The 13,690-nt window shown below is 42.2% G+C and overlaps 1 protein-coding gene across 1 annotated transcript in view; it reads left to right on the top strand.

Annotated features, from left to right (window-relative positions):
• Nucleotides 1-13,690, top strand: part of LOC124263826 (sodium-coupled monocarboxylate transporter 1-like) — a 30,182-nt gene that overhangs the window by 4,444 nt on the left and 12,048 nt on the right. The window contains exons 2-3 of the mRNA XM_046698551.1: nt 4,020-4,415; nt 13,290-13,355. Of these exons, the coding sequence (XP_046554507.1) occupies nt 4,047-4,415; nt 13,290-13,355 (435 nt within the window). The 5' untranslated portion in view covers nt 4,020-4,046. The remainder of the gene's footprint in view (nt 1-4,019; nt 4,416-13,289; nt 13,356-13,690) is intronic.

The raw sequence follows: 13,690 nt of genomic DNA, 5'->3' as shown, positions 1-13,690 counted from the left end.
AACCGCTCCGTGTCGCGCATCGGTGATATCGACAGAAAACGTCTTTACCGCGAGAATAGGAAACCCGCGAGAATGGAATACCAACTTCCAGACTACTACGGTATTAGGAAACGACATAAATAGTTCAAGTAATTATGCTAACAATAAAATTACCTTCACGCCATAAAATGAATCATTTTTCAAAACTTGGCACAAATGATTACCAATGTAATACATTAACTACAGCGTGCTTGAACAACATCGTCATTGGAAATCCCGATGCATTAACACAAACCAGTCGCTTTTCATAGGTGTCGATATTTGACTGCTCTGTTGCTATGCGTGAGTGGTCCTGTTTTGACAGTATTCAGTTGAACCACGGCATGAAATCTTAAGTGGTAGGAACACGAAGTGAAAACCATAAGCTCAGAGGTGCTGAAAAACCTAGATACATAATCAGGGCGAATCGGGATTCGAACCTGTGGTAATAGGATTCTGACCCATCTAAGGGATGCAACTCTGTATAGCGAATTGTGGCTCCTGACGCTACTACACCTTCCGTGACCTCCAAGTATGAAGAAGCAAACAGCCTGGTATATGTTATCATTACACTATGGGGCATTCAACTGAAGGAACACGACACCACCAGGTCAATGACCCACTTCCCCCAAGACGTTCATCTACAGGGTCGATAACCGCGAACTCTGCCATTGTCAGCAGCACAGATGGTGAAGTCATCTCCGAAACTCATCCGGGGCCCAGCAAGTGTTTCAGGCAGACACTAGACTGGAATTACCTCGGTGAACAGCAAACGGACAAAAGGCATATATATTTACAAACCTGACAACTAAACACGTCTGCCCAGCAGTAATCATGTTTTGAAACTTTATCCTGCACCTGGTAGGTGGGAAACTTTCATCACTGGTTATAAGAAGAAGGGCACCCTTCCCTAGAATGTAACCGGTTACTTACAATGTACTTTGTTTCCTCGTGGCTATGTAGGGATACCTTCTCCAGGTTTCCCCGTGGCACAATACGTAATACTATTGACTGACTGACTGAGTCTGGTTTTACGCCGCTTTTAGCAATATTCCAGCAACATCACGGCGGGGGACACCAGAAATGGGCTTCACACATTGTGCCCATGTGGGATCCGAACCCGGGTCTTCGGCGTGACGAGCCAACGCTTTAACCACTAGGCTACCCCATGGCCCCCGTAATACTATTGGTATCTTGTTCATTTACATTGTTTTACTCTATCTTAAAATTTGTAGAGCTACGCCCAGTTTCAGAACCGTCTTCAGGGTTCTACTATCACAATTATTGTTTCTAAAGATTCATTTTCCAAGGAGTCAAGAGTACAGAAAGAAACGATAATACGACTGACTGACTTTCAATTGTTGGAAACACAGTCAAAGTTGTTGTTGTTTTAACAAATAACACTGTCACTTCAATAACAACACGTTTCCTCATTTTATTCTGATTTATCTTTAATTTCACTGCAATATAACGACCGATTCTCAAGTCAAATTGTAACTGAAATAATGTTGAAAGCGGCGACAGAGCAAGTTCCCACATCAACACTAGGCGACTATGTGCTATGAACATGTTTAGGTGTGAACATATTGCAAACACATGTCAGGGATATTGATATGTTCTAAGCTTTTTAACACATCGATTTCGGGGACATTGTGGGATATGAAGTGAGGATTGAGTGGTGGAAATAGTGGGATATGAAGTGAGGACGGAGTGGGGGAAATAGTGGGATATGAAGTGAGGACTGAGTGGGGCAAATAGTGGGATATGAAGGAGGACTGGAGTGGGGGGAAATAGTGGGATATGAAGTGAGGACTGGAGGTGGGGGAAATAGTGGGATGGGATGAAGTGAGGACGGAGTGGGGGAAATAGTGGGATATGAAGCGAGGGATATGACGGAGTGGGGGAAATAGTGGATATGAAGCGAGAGGACTGAGTGGGGAAATAGTGGGATATGAAGTGAGGACGGAGTGGGGGAAATAGTGGGATATGAAGTGAGGACGGAGTGGGGAAATAGTGGGATATGAAGTGAGGACTGAGTGGGGAAATAGTGGGATATGAAGTGAGGACTGAGTGGGGAAATAGTGGGATATGAAGTGAGGACTGAGTGGGGGAAATAGTGGGATATGAAGTGAGGACTGAGTGGGGAAATAGTGGGATATGAAGTGAGGACTGAGTGGGGAAATAGTGGGATAAGTGAAGTGGGATATGGGGAAGTGAGGACTGAGTGGGGAAATAGTGGGATATGAAGTGAGGACTGAGTGGGGAAATAGTGGGATATGAAGTATGAGGACTGGAGTGGGGGAAATAGTGGGATATGAAGTGAGGACTGAGTCGGGGAAAATATGAAGTGGGATATGGGAAAGTGAGGACGACTGAGTGGGGAAATAGTGGTATATGAAGTGGGGAAATAGTGGGATAAGAAGTTAGACTGACAGGTGGGGAAATAGTGGGATACAGAAGTAGGACTGAGTGGGGAAATAGTGGGATATGAAGTGAGGACTGAGTGGAGGAAATAGTGGGATATGAAGTGATGACGGAGCAGAGTGGGGAAATAGTGGGATATGAAGTGAGGACTGAGGGAAGGAAATAGTGGGATATGAAGAAGTGAGGGACTGAGTGGGGAAATAGTGGGATATGAAGTGAGGACTGAGTGGGGGAAATAGTGGGATATGAAGTGAGGACTGAGTGGGGAAATAGTGGGATATGAAGTGAGGACGGAGTGGGGGAAATAGTGGGATATGAAGTGAGGACTGAAGTGGGGAAATAGTGGGATATGAAGTGAGGACTGAGTGGGGGAAATAGTGGGATATGAAGTGAGGACGGAGTGGGGGAAATAGTGGGATATATGAAGTGGGGGAAATAGTGTGATATGAAGTTAGAACGGAGTGGGGAAATAGTGGGATACGAAGTGAGGACTGAGTGGGGGAAATAGTGGGATATGAAGTGAGGACTGAGTGGAGGAAATAGTGGGATATGAAGTGATGACGGAGCGGGGCAAATAGTGGGATATGAAGTGAGGACTGAGTGGGGGAAATAGTGGGATCTGACGTGAGGAAACAATAAATTTAACAGAGAAAATTACATGTACATGCAAAAGAATTCAGTATGAAACCACAAAGAAGTTGTACACAATAAACAGTTGTATTATAAATTAACTAGGTCTGTAGATAAATGCAAATAATTGCAATGTAATCACGATAGCAGTACAATTACAATGGCGGTAGTCTTACAGTGGCAGTATGAAATTACAATAGCAATGGTAATAGCAATAACGTCAGCGATACGAACATCAGAGTGCTTGTCGAATCAGCTGCTTAGCAGAGGCACCACTGTACACACACAAAACCGGAGTGAATAAACAGTGTCCGCATTTATACCTATACCTACTGCAGATAAACATCTGAATAGGAATGACAATGAGGTTGTTATTGCTAACTCCAGTTACATTGACAGGGACACAATAGTAACATAATTTATTTAAACAAAGGCATTGGTGCCAATGAGAGTTTGATAAGAAGAAGAATGGCCACCCTTCTTGCATGCCACCGTTGACACGTGTTACGTACGATTTGATAAGGATATGTGGTGATACCCAAAAATGTAATGACGCATCAAATGTCTTTGTTCAACAATCTGACCAGTACAATAAGAGATATTGGCCCCCGGTTATCAATCCAATGCCCGTTATCGATGACTATCGACCGATATCTTCAATATGTCGCATGTAATGTGATGAAATATATCTGCCAATCAATATATTTGTGGACTATGGTTTCATGTATTTTATTGCTATGTTATCCGTAACCCTAGAGTTGTCTTTATCTTGTCAGTCTTCTGTCATGTGCTGCGACCCCACGGATGCGCATACAGCTGTGTAAATGTTTTGACAATGTAATTGATGAACCTTTTGATAAACCAAATGAAAGGCGGCATCCGCCCATGGTAATCTCACACCACTACTCAATAAAGCCTGTCAGTACAACACTCGCTTTTGTTTTCAGGCACATCTCCAGGTACAGTGAGCAAAGATGGGGGAACGACAGTACAGTTTCCAGACCGGCCAGAGGAACTCGTTCCATTGGCTGGATTTCGTCATTTTCTGTGGAACCCTGCTCTTTTCCGCCGGAATTGGTATATTTTACGCTATCAAGGATCGCCGTAAGAAAAGCGTGAAGGATTTCCTACTAGCCGGTGGGAACATGCACCTCATTCCCGTCGCGATGTCATTGCTGGCCAGCTTCATGTCGGCGATCACGTTGCTGGGAACGCCAGCGGAGATGTACAACCACACGACGGTGTACATCTATATTGGGATTGGCTATTTCCTGGCTATGGGGCTGTCCGCGCACATCTATGTTCCGGTGTTCTACAACCTTGGAGTGACAAGTGCATATGAGGTAAGTGATAATCGATGTGCCCAATGAGAACGCCAAGATGACGATGTACTTGAAAATATCAACACAAGTAGTGAGTGAGTGAGTATGTATTTTCGCCGCTTTTATCAATATTCCAGCAATATCACGGCGGAGGACACCAATAAAGGGCTTCACACATTGCAACAATGTGGGGATTCGAACCCGGGTCTTCGGCGTGACCAGCAAACGCGTTAACCAATCGGCTACCCCATGGCCCTCGACATAAGTAACTTGACAATAGTGCACAGAGACACAAAGGTACTTATAACAGCTGAGACTTCAGTTCGATAATTCATCCTGACCTTTATTCTCCTTCATTGTCCTGTAAATTGTTACATGTTGATTTCCAAGATGGAACTATATGCGAACCGCAATTATGTACGCAAGAGTGAGCAAGTGAATGAGTGAATATGGTTTTACGGCGCATTTGGCAATATTCTAGTCACCAGGCTACCCTACCGCACCCTGTACTTAAGAAACTTCAACGTGAAACCAAGAAACAACAAAGACATGTTATACGGCTAACAATTGTATTACTAGTATATAATTTGCTAAGTTAACAAATCGGTACAAATTTCTGCTTGAGAATAACAAGGACAGTACAAAATCAATAGAGGTACAAAATCGATGGCAAACAAAACTAAAAGCGATAAAGACAATAAAGACAAATGACATTCACCTCGTTGCAACAGTAGTCAGGCTTCCAAAAGTTGCTTAGGATGGTAACCCAGGGTGAAACGGATTTCCACACAACTGCTGGAGGTCATGATATGTGAGATGTAATATGAGCTGTGCCTCCTTTGAATATGATTCCAGTCTAAACATATTAACAAACACTGTTGTGAAACGAATAGCACAGTAAAACCATCTAGATCGATATTCATGATGATTAGTTATTTTACTTGTTTTTATGGGTTTTATATTGTTCTCATGTTAATATCTCAATTAACAGGCCCGTTTATTTACAATGTTGTTGAGTGAAGTGTTGAGTAACGCGCGCACCTCTATGAAGTTAAATTATTCGATTCGTCTTAAATCTCATTGTCAACAACTGCTGTTGGAACTGATATCGACCTGGTATATTAATCCCAATACATAAAACGAATTACTGTAACGACCCCAAGACTTGCTTGTGTAAGATGTTCAGTTGATTTAGTAAAATCCACTTCCGTTAATGACGCCTAATTATGATTACAGTCTTTACTGAGGTAATGATTAGTGATAATAACCTACTACATTATTATAAAGGTGACGCGTATGTGTGTCGTCAAGGTGCCGTCCTTGACACAATACAAATCTACTCAGTCTTCATGTTGGAGGTTCCAAATGGGTTTTCAGATAACAAACTTATACATGGACTGACTGAGTTTAGTTTTACTCCGCTTTTAGCAATATTCCAGCAATGTCATGGCGGGGGACACCAGAAATGGGCTTCACACATTGTGCCCATGTGGGGAATCGAACCCGGGTCTTCGGCGTGACGAGCCAACGCTTTAACCACTAGGCTACCCCACCGCCCCCTTATACATGGAGACTTCTACCTCTTATATGACTGCTTGTAGAACGCCGCGCTCAGCCATATTCAGCTACTTGATGGCGGTCTGTAAATAACGTTACTGGGCCAGACAATCAAGTGATCAACATCATGAGTATCGATCTGCCTATTTGAGATACGATGGTATGCACTAACCACGTCACCAAACCTGACCACCCGATCCCGTTAGTTGCCTCAGTCTTATGACAATCATTGGTTAATGAAGAGCACTTCTAGCCCGAGTGTTTTCCACCTGAAACCTTTGCCAAACTAACTTTAGAAGATCAAAATATTGAGGCAGGTTTGTGCTAATTATTTGAATGAATGCGTGAGGGAGTGAGTTTAGTTTTACGCCGCACTCAACAATATTCCAGCTTTATGGCTGCAGTCTGAAAGTAATCAAGTCTGGACCAGACAATTTAGTGATCAACAGTATGAGCATCGATGTGTCAACCAAGTCAGCGAGCCTGACTACGCGATCCCGTTAGACGCCTCTCACGACACGCATGGGTTACTGAAGATCAGTTCTAACCCAGATCTTCACGGGTCGCTAATTATTTGTGTTTTCGAGAAATGTAGATAATACATTCGGCCCTTGGCCCGTAAACTGTGTCTGATAGGGCTCTCCACGTTCAATTGCAGCACGGTGTAGCCCAGTGGTTAATGCGTTCGCTCCTCACGCCCATGAACCGGGTTAGATTCCCCACATGGGCCTTGTGTGAATCCCATTTCTAGTGTCCCCCGCCGTGATATTGCTGGAATATTGCTAATAGCGGCGTAAAACACTACTCGTTCAACTGCAGCACAGTGAGCTAGCACTATATACATGGGCATTTGTCCTGACCAGCACAGGCAGCAGATACCTTAAAGCCTCATCCATGATGAATATATCTGCAAAACTAAAGTTAGGTAATTACGTATACAAACGTTACTCACTCCCTTTAAAGAACACTGTTGTTTCAGAGATTGTAGATATGTACCAACAACCGCAATGCATGCTCACAACATATTTATTAAAAATAAAACTAGCTACCGTTAGAAATTGAATTAAATTTGATTTGACAACAACAAATATGTTATGAACACCCTACTAGGCGGTAAACAGAAGCCGAAACGGTGCAAACGTAATGTCCAAAAACAAAACTATGATACCAGTATACAATCAAATACATCACCATCGAATAATCACAGTGCGCACTGAACCTGAAGAGGTCATACAATTTGACACAATCCCTCAATATCCTGGGTCCACCCTCTGCTGGACCCAAAACTATCCTTAACGCCTCTGTAAGGTATATTTCAGATGCGACTTGCACTTTACCCTAACATTCAACCCGTGTCATTAGCAAATGAAAAATACTTTCGAAATTAAGACAACGTATTTCAAGCAAACAAAATGTTACTTGGACTCCCGCCTGGATTGTCTGGCGAATCCATGACACCATCATAAGTTCAGTCCCCTTTCCGGTGTAAACATTGTTTCAGTCATAAACCGGAAATGGGCTTCAAATAGAGGTCAAACGTGGAATGAATCAATGTATCCGAAGAAGAACCAATGTTCCCGAACATGTCTGACTCCAGTGGATGGCCATGGACATTGCACTATAGTTTGACGAAAATAGTAACATATAGGTTATGATAAGCGAAACTGAACGTTGGTTGTTCGGTTGTTGTTTAACGCCGTACTCAGCAGTATTGCAGCTATATGGTGGCGGTCTATAAATAATCGAGTCTGGATCAGACAATCCAGTGAACAACAGCATATGCATCGATCTACGCAGTTGGAATACGATGGCATGTGTCAACCCGATCCCGTTAGTCGCATTTTACGACAAGCATGAGTTACTGAAGACCAATTCTACCCCGGATCTTCACGGGTTTAACTAAAGTCAGTTAATTATATTTGCACAATAGATAGCAATGTTTTACCTAAATGATACCATTGCAGCAAGATATGTCTTTCCCATCCATTGCAAGGTATCTTCATGAATTTGTTAGATCGAGACTGGCAGCGACTTGATTGTACAACTGGGCATGTATCTGTGGGCTTACTTCCGGTCCCAGTGTATCCACCCAGGAGCAAGGAATGGGACTTTTAAGCTCACGAAGCCAAAGCGGGTTTCAGGTTTCTCTCAAACGGTGTATTGATATTCTTAACAAAGATTAATTACTGGCCGAAACCCGGCTTTGAGCAACACTCCCTATGCCACTGTTGAAACCGACATCGCTGATAATCCTATTTCGCTTGTGGACGTGTCGTACTTCCGGTCTGAAAGTGTCCACTTCCTGTACGTGATGACACGTTTGAACTCCATGCGCATTGGTCGGCTTGAAATAATATAGATGATGAAGTTAGCGGAGGAGTTGACAATTTCAAGCCAAGCTGCCAGTATCCCAACCAAGTTGTAAACGTTGTTCCGGGTTATAGGAAAGTTGTATTCGTAGTCAAATAGCTGGGATAGGATATTGATGGCACCCGGCGTCATACAGAAGAAGAACAGAAGAGCCAGACCAAACAATGTCTGAGTGATGCGCTGTTCTGCTGACGACTCGTCACGATTCTGATCCGTCATCTTGGAGCGCGCGGACTTGGAGCGATACAGACTGACACTGATGGTGATGTTGCAGACGATGACGATAAGGATGGGGATGAAGCGAAGGACAGACATTCTGACGATGTACAGCGTAGAATAAAAATCCCGGTATTTCCCGAACTCCGACAGTTTGAGAACTGTGATCATTTCTGTCGAATTTGGTTTAGGGAAATCCGTAGGTACGAATTCCAGGGCATAGGGAACGAACATGGCAATAACCAGAAGACTGCAGAAACATACTGAAGCTCCCATTGTCTTCCTTGACCACAGTGATTTGACTTTCAAAGGGAAAAGGACAGCACACAACCTCTCCAGTGATATTACAACTATCAGTAGATTTGATATACGACCAAAAACCGACATAAGAAAAGATCCAAAATATGGATACGCTTTTCTTGAGATATACAATCCAGGTTGATAGTCTAAAGCAATGGTGACCCCGATCAGACAGAATAGTATCATTGCAATGATATGTAGAAAGTCACAGACAGTTATGGAAAGAAGAACTATCTTGGTTGTGTCCCGCATTTTGTGACGTAATAAGACCACAAAACTGATGACGTTTCCCACTAGTCCAATGAGCCCTGTTACAGGCATGATGGTCGTATACATTGCCAACCGAAAGGTGACCATGTCGTCAGCAGGGATGACAAAGTAGCCGGGTGGATATATTGACTTTGGCATAGTCCCAGGGAGGTCGGTAACGTTCACATCGCCCATGTTGATATCGGTAGAACACGTGTTCATGGGTGCAACTGTAACCTAAAACGAGAGCAGAAATACCCAGAGTGACAATAACGCCTAACTATCTAAAATACACTTAACCATCTGTACATCAACAATTATGGCGACAAAAGCCTTCTATAGTCTCCACCTAAGAGCGTCTTATACGACTCCAACAAAATCCTGAGCACAAGTTTATAAATCACTATCAAATAATGATGATTCTACCATGACTTCAGTATATGCTGGATTGTGATTGGTTAATCAAAGTCATTCAGAGGTATATAATCACGTTATATACCTCTGATTTTCCAACACCGTATGTATATTTTTATAATTTTAATAACGTGGTTGTGGTAGAATGGAGATAAACGAACTGTGTTGGAAAATCAGAGGTATATAACGAAATGGTAATGCCTCTAATTTTTTTTATTTCAAACCTCACGCTACGCGTTCGGTTTTAAATCTAATTTTTAGATATTATATTTTCGTTATATACATCTGATTTTCCAACACCCTATGTTTTAATTTATCTCCTAATTACAGGTGTACGGAAAGTTAAGTCATTCAGTGTTGTAATGAATTATGTCATGTTGTATATAAGGAATTATAAATCTTCACGATTCTGCTGCTCTGCGCATGATTCATATGTTGAAACTGGGAGATACCAACTTGAAGGAATTAAGATAGAAAATAGAATCTGTCAAATGTTCAACTTAAATGATGTCGAAGATGAATTATTTTTTTATGTGTTTGCCCAGCATACTTATTGTTGATATATGAAGAACCATTATCATACATCCTGAAACTGAAATTTATATCATTCATGAATAATTCCAGTCAGACACAGTTAGAAAGTTTGTCCACAAATATTCACAAAGCTATTATTCTCAGAATGAATGAACAACTTCCCTCACATAACTACAAACCTGTGGCCTTTCAGTATGAAATAAGGATTGATAAACTATATACCTTAAAACCAACTGTTGTAATAAAATTAACAAATAGACCGTACCAATAAGCAAAATCTAATGAAACATGGATCGATTAATGATGAAACTATTTCTATGAAGTACATTGGGCTTACAGATGTATCAAAATAGCAATCTCAATGTCAACCTAGGTTCGTCGACACTGCGGACGGACTGTAGTTAAGTACTATTTTATTGCATATAAGTCTCAGCAAGATTTAAGAGTCCACCTTTTTATTCCGTCTATTGAGGTTAATAAAATATACCGATCTGTCTTTAAGTGGTTAATAAAGTCAATGTCATTACACTTTAATATCCCTCGCAGAAAGTCACTAGCACGGATACTTCTACTTGTGACTTAGAGTGAGTGAGTATAGTTTTATGGCGCTTTTAGCAATATTCCAGCACTATCAGGGCGGGGGACACCAGAAGTGGCCTTCACACATGGTACCCATGTGGGGAATCGAACCCGGGTCTTCGGCGTGACGAGCGAACGCTTTAACCAATAGGCCACCCCACCGCCCCTTGTGACTTAGACATCAAATTTGAAGACGTGGTCAGAAATAGCAGAGTTACTTTAGTGCAACACTAAAACGTAATACGACATAGTAACACAACCAAGTGGTTGACAGCTCGAGCACCGAGTTTCATAATCTGCCAAAATGGTCAACCATACAAGTATTCTATAGATACACCTGAAACGTTAAGCATCGCTTATGTAATCATATATCTTAGACAAACGGTACAATGAAATCTGCTCTAGGGGATATTGCTAATGACTTTGAAAATGTTTTGTGGGTACTATTTCCTCAAAAATTAGACAAACTGTTTTATCGTAGCCTTTAATAAGGCATTTGAATAATTTTGTCAGTAATACTACTGTTGGAGTACAGAAATCTGCATCTAGATCCTCCTCTTGTTGCATCTTATGATGTGATGATAATATGTCATCTTAGACGTATCTAGAAATGAGATTATTGTTATGTGTCACATGTCACATGTCTGTCACGTGTCACATGTCACATTGTCGAACATGCATGAAAAATCGGAGGTTTTAAAATAATGGAGTATGGCTGAAGTTATTTCCAGATGCATATTGCACTAATTAGCATTGTTACCATCGTGTTTGGACGTGTATAAAACAAGTCGTACCTTATGTTAAATCGGAAACCGTAGTGCCGTGTCTTGTCATGCCCCGATCTTGCGCTGATCTTGCGCGGATCTGATCACATCTTGTCCTGATCTTGCCCCGATCGTGTCCCGATCTTGCTATCTGAAAATCGTGCCCCCGATCTTGTCCCGATCTGGCTTGATCTTGTCCTGATCTTGTCCTGATCTTGCCTGATCTTGTCCTGATCGTGCCTTGATCTTGTCCTAATCTTTTCCCCGATCGTGCCCTGATCTTGTCCTGATCGTGCCTTGATCTTGTCCTGATCTTGCCTGATCTTGTCCTGATCTTGCCTGATCTTGTCCTAATCTTGCCCCCGATCGTGCCCTGATCTTGTCCCGATCTGGCTCTGATCTTGTCCTGATCTTGCCTGATCTTGCCCTGATCTTGTCCTGATCGTGCCTTGATCTTGTCCTGATCTTGCCTGATCTTGTCCTGATCTTGCCTGATCTTGTCCTGATCTTACCTGATCTTGTCCTAATCTTGCCCCCGATCGTGCCCTGATCTTGTCCCGATCTGGATCTGATCTTGTCCTGATCTTGCCTGATCTTGCCTGATCTTGTCCTGATCGTGCCTTGATCTTGTCCTGATCTTGCCTGATCTTGTCCTGATCTTGCCTGATCTTGTCCTAATCTTGCCCCCGATCGTGCCCTGATCTTGTCCCGATCTGGCTCTGATCTTGTCCTGATCTTGCCTGATCTTGCCCTGATCGTGCCTTGATCTTGTCCTGATCACCAGGGACTACCCTCTTCAATATATACCACCTCTCTAGACAAATACCCGCCCTCATAATTCAAGGCTATGAAGATGATGACATATTATTAGATGATACCGATATTTTAGTTCTTGTTCTGTGTGTACCTTCGAGCGTGCAATCGATCATACTGCTAAGGGACTGATTACAAATTTGTCTGATCAATATTTGATCCATCATCTTCGAGGGAAGTTGGCCAGTTAGGGCTAGACTGATACTTTACAAGGATTCATTCTTCAGATTGCTATAACAAATGACAATCCATTATAATTATATACTCAGCACAATGAGAAACATGACACGCACGTTAATGGTAATAATTGTGAGGGGGTGTTTCGTTGTGGTTACTTGTACAATACTCACGGCAATGTCATGTAAGTTGCTTGAACATGGTCTTGGTGACCGACGTGACAAATCTGGTCATTGAGGGTGAAATACAACAATCACCCGCACCAGTCAAGAGATCACCTTAGCAATCGCACGTGCATGGAATTGCCAAACCACGGCCATAACTAAACACAAAACGAATTAATCAAAAAGCGAGTAGGTATAACCACAAATCTGCAAAGGGAGTGTACCATGGGTCGGCTGAATGCTGGACAATCCGTTGAAGCAGTTGAAGCCCGGGGCTGTAGTCGTCAGACAAAACACAACGCTGGGAGTGGCTGTTGATGCCGCAATCCACTTTTCATCCTCAGTGTTCTATTTACCAGGGACTCCTTTAACAAAGCAGTGTTCTATTTACCAGGGACTCCTTTAACAAAGCACTAAGGAGATCGTAAGTCACTAAGGTAACCTTAGTGTAGTGTTAAGGAATTGGCGTTAATGTTAACCTTAGCAAAGGTTGCTTCGTGAAAGGAGCCCCTGGTGGACATACATTTATTTTCATAATAGCGCACACGCTACGTCCATTGTGCTATTCAATTCAACACGTGTCAAGTGTTCTATTTAGTTGAGTATTTTTTGGAAATCCTGAAAAGGTTCTGTTTTGATTCATTCGTAGATTGATCTAAAGTACCTTCTGTTCCATCTTTGGTGTTAATGTGTACTTTGGTCGTAGGTGTTGCTAAGAATATGTAATTGTTGTAACAATCATGTTTGTTTTTGCACAGTATCTAGAGAAGCGGTTCAGCAAGGGAGTGCGGACTGCCGGAACCCTCATCTTTTGTACCCAGACGGTAAGAGCAAATCAAATGACTTTGTCGGCTTAAATGTAAAAAAGTACTACTGTATGCCATACTGTATGGTCAAACAAACTCGTCTATTTATTTCTTGCATCACACAGGAGAAATGTTAATAGATAATTTATTTACATGAATTTTCCACTTGGAGGTGTGTCGTATTGTCAGTCACTGCATGCATGCATTAGACCACTGCATGCACAACGTTGTTGTTGTTTGTTGTTTAGCGCCACACTCAGCAATATTTCAGCTATATGGAGGCGGTCTGTAAATAATCGAGATTGGACCAGACAATCCAGTGATCAACAGCATGAGCACCCATCTAACTAATT

This window comes from Haliotis rubra, unplaced genomic scaffold (genome assembly GCF_003918875.1).
Source record: "Haliotis rubra isolate DU_JTF1 unplaced genomic scaffold, ASM391887v1 Scf9, whole genome shotgun sequence".
Classification (NCBI taxonomy): Eukaryota; Metazoa; Mollusca; class Gastropoda; order Lepetellida; family Haliotidae; genus Haliotis; species Haliotis rubra.
Note: the sequence above shows the minus strand (reverse complement) of the source record. Positions and strands in the feature narration are given on the sequence as shown.